Below are 5106 nucleotides of genomic sequence, written 5' to 3'. Positions count from 1 at the left end.
AGAATTACAGAGCTTTGTTTTTCTTGCCTTTTAATCTTACTTTCCTTTTTTCATTAATGGATTTTCAATGCATTTTCAAAATCGGTAATGCATTGCCATGCTTCATAATTCAAGATACAAGAGGGCACATGGTGAAAAGCCTCACTCCTACACGCCCCCCACCTTCCTTGCTGCCAGAGTCTGGCATTTCTTTGCAGGGCATTTGATACATTTACCAGTAAATATGTGTGAATAAGTGTATGTGTGCATCTGCATACCTTATGCATATGGATACATACATATATGCATATTTTGTGCATATCCACACATAGACAAGTAAGTCTGTTTCACTATGAATCCATATTATTCTTTTTCCATTAAAAACATTTTTTAATGTTTATTTATTTTTGAGACAGAGAGCGAGAGAGACAGACAGACAGAGTGTGAGCAGGGGAGGGGCAGAGAGAGAGGGAGACACGGAATCCAAAGCAGGTTCCAGGCTCCGAGCTGTCAGCACAGAGCCCGATGTGGGGCTTGAACCCACGAACCATGAGATCATGACCTGAGCTGAAGTTAGATGCTCAGCCGACTGAGCCACCCAGGCGCTCCTAAAGCTTTTATTTTCAATAATCTTTACACCCAGTATGGGGCTCGAACTCACAACCCTGAGATCAAGAGCCTTAGGCTCTACTGACCGAGTCACCCAGGCGCCCCTTCTTCCTTTTCCTTAAAACAAAAAAGCTAGAGGGGCGCCTGGGTGGCTCAGTTGGTTAAGCCTCCGGCTTCGGCTCAGGTCAGATCTCACGTTCGTGGGTTCGAGCCCCGCGTCGGGCTCTGTGCTGACAGCCAGCTCAGAGCCTGGAGCCTGCTTCTGGTTCTGTGTCCTTCTCTCTCTGCCCCTTCCCCTCTCATGCTCTCTCTCTCTCTGTATCAAAAATAAATAAAACATTAAAAAAAAAAGCTAGAATATTGAACACACTTTTGTGCCTTAACAGCTTGGAGATCTTGCTGTGGGCCCACGGAGTTCCCACTTTCCTTTGCAACACGTCACCTGCATCCCGCGGTTTGCGTGTCCTGTCATTCATTTAATCTGTCCCCAGTGAACGGACAGATTCTTGGCCCCTTTGGCAAAGAAAATCATGGTGCACCTTGTCAATTCCCACAGACTTGGGGACTCTGAGGGACACAGTCCCGGAAGGGGGCCCTCTGGGATTTGGGCAGAAAATGCCAGATTGCTCTCAGACTAGGTTACTGCCCTTTCAATGACGGAGGGGGTCCCGGTTACAATGACAGAAAATGAGAAGGGTAGAATCTTAGAATTCTAGATGTTTAGAATCAAGTTCCAGAGAGCTTCCCTACGCGCCCCCCAGCGCCCCAGACATCCCCCGATATTTCTCAGCCCCCAGACTCTCCCCAGCTCCCCATCTGACCCGTCACCTGGTGCTCACAAAGTAGAGTCCGTCTGAGCAGGGGGATAGGTCCAGGCACTTGAGCTGAATACTGGGGCCCCTTGACTGTGGCCCCTCTGACCCCTGCAGGGCTCTGGCAGAGCGCCTGGCCCGGGTGGGGCCCCCCGAAAGCGAACCGGCCCGGGAAGCAGCAGCCAGCGCTCTGGACCGCGTGACCCGGCTCTGCCACCGTGTCCTGGCTGACCTGCTTTTCCAAGAGCTGCAGGTGAGTGAGGCCGGAGGCTGGGCAGGGCCTGGGCCAGGGGAGGGGAGCACCCCCCACCCCGGAACCTGCAGTTGCTTTAAGCCCCTGACTCAGTGTTCGGGAAGCAGGCGGGGTGGGGAGTGATGGTCTGTTTGGGCCATTTGGGTTCTTTGGGGGTGGGCAAAACGGGGCTCAGGAAGGAAGAGAGGGGAGGATACGGTCAAGGGTAGGGTGGAGAGCCACCAGCAGAAGGGGCCTTGGGGATCAGTGGAGCCCCTCACCACCGAGGCCCCCCCAGATCCCTACCCGGCCTCTCCTAGACCCTGAAGCCCTATTTAGCCCTGGGCTCCTGTGGGCATCCAGAGGGCGCTGGAGTCAGAGGCGGGTGGGAGTATGTGGGGAGGGTGGGGGGAGCACCTGGGAATGAGACGGGGCGTGTGCATCCCTGGGTGTACTGCACACTCAGCCCGTGCTGGACATCCGATCATGTCCCTCCTCTGCTCAGAACCCTCCATAGCTCCCAGCTCACCCAGGGAGAGGCCCAGAGCCCTTGCTGTTGGCCCCCAAGCCCCCGGGTGGTCTGACGCTTTCCTCTCCCTCTCTGACCTCACCTCCCCTGTTGCTCTGCACTTACTCCATCCCGGTCACACCAGGCCCCTTGCTATCCCTTAACAAGACAGTCAGTCCAGCCTCAGAACTTAGCACTGGCTGTTCCCTCTGTTGGGACCACTCTTGCCCCCAGTAGCCACAGTGCCCTGTCCCTCACTTCTTTCAAGTCTTGATTCAGATGGCACCTGCTCAGGGAGACCTCCTCTGACCGCCCTATTTAAAATGGAAGCCTCAGGGCACCTGGGTGGCTCAGTCCGGTTGAGCATCCCACTTCGGCTCAGGTCATTTCACGGTTTGTGGGTTCAAGCCCCGCGTCGGGCTCTTGCTGACAGCTCAGAGTCTTGAGCCTGCTTCAGATTCTCTCTCTCTCTCTCTCTCTCTCTCTCTGTCTCTCTCCCTGCTGTTTTTCTCTAAGCACTTGGGGCCACCTGCTCTGTTATGGCCTTTGCTTTTTTTTTTTCTTTCTCCCCAATCCAACTCCCCCCACTGGAATGTGAGCTCCTCAAGGGCAGGGTTTGTTGGAATGTTTCTAAAATAACTTTTATTATGGAAAATTTCAAACATACACACAAAGTAGGCAAGGACAGAATGACCTCCTGTGGATCAGCAAGTATCAGCTCCAGGCCAATCCTGTTTCACCTTTCTCCCTCCCCCCTGCCCCCCCAGATCCCTGACATCCTGTCTTCATCCATCAGCCGGCATCTCCGAAAGATAAGACATCTTCTTAAACAAACACAACCACAGTGCCATCTTCACACCCACACCAGAGAACAATGATTTCTTAATATCAAATATCAGATCAGCATTCTGGTTCCGCTGACCTGCTTATGATGAGCAGGTCCTCAGAGTTTTGTCTCTTTCTGCACCATGTGTCCCTGAGCGTTCTGTCCCCAGCGACCCACCCGTGGCTGAGCCACCCAAGGGCTCAGGGGGTGTTTGTTGAATAGCCGGACAAAGGTGTGCATGAAAGTGAGCGAGTCGCGGCATTACGGGGGTGCTGGGAAGGGGAACTTACAGTCTTTGTTCCAGGCCCGGCTGCCTGCTTCCAAGTAAGGAGGACCTTGGCGAAGTTGCTTGTCCTCTGGGGGTTTCTGTTTGCTTATCTGGAAAATGGGCACAGGAATTCCAGGCTTCTCTGGTGGCTGGAAGGAAGCAAGAAGATTGTGGCTGTGGGGTGCTCCGCTGGGGCCCAGCCCAGGGGCACTGGGTGATATCTCCGTAAAAATAGCCACAGGGACAGTGGGTTCATTTAGTTCACCCCTGCTTTTCAACAAAAGGCCCCACTCCTGGAGGTTCACGCGGCCAGGCCACTGTTGGAAGTGGGTGTGGGACAGAGTGGGTAGGACCTACTTCAGACCCCAAGGACACCAACCCCCAGTGTCCCCAGGGACCTCAGTTCCCCGGGGTCCGCCCAGCCCATGGTGTCTCCCCCTCCCTGTCCCCAAATCCATTTCCGGGATAGACCCGCTGCCAGTCCCACCTCTTAGGTCCCTTCCAGGGGCCTCCCTCCCCTCCCCACCCCCAGAAATTGTACAAATCCTACTACCTGGGTCCTTCTTTCCCTTCCCCCTCCTCACCCCTCTCATCCATTTCTTCCCCTCTTTCTTCTCTTTCAAGCGCCCCCCACCCCATTTCTGCTTCAGCCTTGCCCCTCCCATCAAGATCTTGGTACTGCACAAGCCTGACCTCCTCCTTCTCCTGCTCAGAACCTGCCATGGCTCCCCAGTGCCCTCAGGAGGAAGGTGGGACTCCTCACAGCCCGGAGTGCTCTGGCCCCACCCACCCGATTAGCCCCACCCCCCATCTCCCTGTCATCTGTTCTAACTTCAAAGAACCCACCAGTCACACAGGACCCCCTTGCTTAGAAGAACCTGGGCTTGGTTTGCTGCTCTGCTGTTGCTGTCTTGAAGTTCTTCATAATTAAAAAGAAAGTTTTTTAACATTTATTTTTGAGAGACAGAGAGAGACCAGAGCACAAGGGGAGGGTCAGAGAGAGGGAGACACAGAATCCGAAGCAGGCTCCAGGCTCTGAGCTGTCAGCACAGACCCCGATGTGGAGGCTCAAAGCCAGGAACAGTGAGATCAGGACCTGAGCAAAAGTCGGAAGCTCAATCGACTGAGCCATCTGGGCGCCCCAAGTTCTTCATAATTTTGAATGAGGGCCTTCTATTTTCATTTTGCACCCCGCACCTAAATTCTATAGACAGGCACACCTTCTTTCTGATCCACTGACCCGAAGGCCCGTTTGAAATCTGAGCCGTCTTCACATTGGCTCCTCCCGCTGACTGAGCCACTCCCTCTCCCACCCCTCACCTTGCTAACTAGGACCAGTCTCTGTCCCCAGCTCTGGTGTCCCCTCCTCCAGGAAGCCCTCCCTGACTCTCCGCTGACTCTGGCATCCCCTCTGGGCTTCCCAAACTCCTGGGTTCCCGCCTCCCAGCCCTGACCACTCTGGGCCCAGCAGTGGGGATGGTCTGTCCCCCTCCCTGGACCGTGAGCCCAGGAGGGCATCCGTACCGAACCAGGTCAGCTCCCATCCGTTGGGTTGGGAAGTGAAGAAAGAGGGTGGAAGGGAGGAGAGCTAAAGCCGGTCCCCCCATTCCGTCGCACCCAGCCCTACTTCAACAAGCTGATGCGCAGGAAGTGGCTGAACAGCCCGGACGCCTTGGATGGCATCGTGGGCACGCTGGGCGCTCAGGCCCTGGCACTGCGGCGGATGCAGGATGAGCCTTACCAGGTGCACGGGCTGGTCGGGGGAGGGAGTGGGCGAGCGGAGCGCTCCGCTGCGGCGGGGGGGGGGGGGGGGGGGGGGGGGGGGGGGGGGGGGGGGGGGGGGGGGGGGGGGGGGGGGGGGGGGGGGGGGGG

General features: G+C 55.9%; 1 protein-coding gene across 1 annotated transcript in view; it reads left to right on the top strand.

Annotated features, from left to right (window-relative positions):
* EXOC3L2 (exocyst complex component 3 like 2) overlaps positions 1-5106 on the top strand; it is a 24097-nt gene that overhangs the window by 15881 nt on the left and 3110 nt on the right. Inside the window, exons 9-10 of the mRNA XM_029924314.1 lie at positions 1518-1653; positions 4856-4978. Coding sequence (XP_029780174.1) covers positions 1518-1653; positions 4856-4978 — 259 coding nt within the window. The remainder of the gene's footprint in view (positions 1-1517; positions 1654-4855; positions 4979-5106) is intronic.

The sequence above is a fragment of the Suricata suricatta genome, chromosome 16 (assembly GCF_006229205.1).
Source record: "Suricata suricatta isolate VVHF042 chromosome 16, meerkat_22Aug2017_6uvM2_HiC, whole genome shotgun sequence".
NCBI classification, from domain to species: Eukaryota; Metazoa; Chordata; class Mammalia; order Carnivora; family Herpestidae; genus Suricata; species Suricata suricatta.
This window is presented reverse-complemented; position numbering and strand designations above follow the sequence as displayed.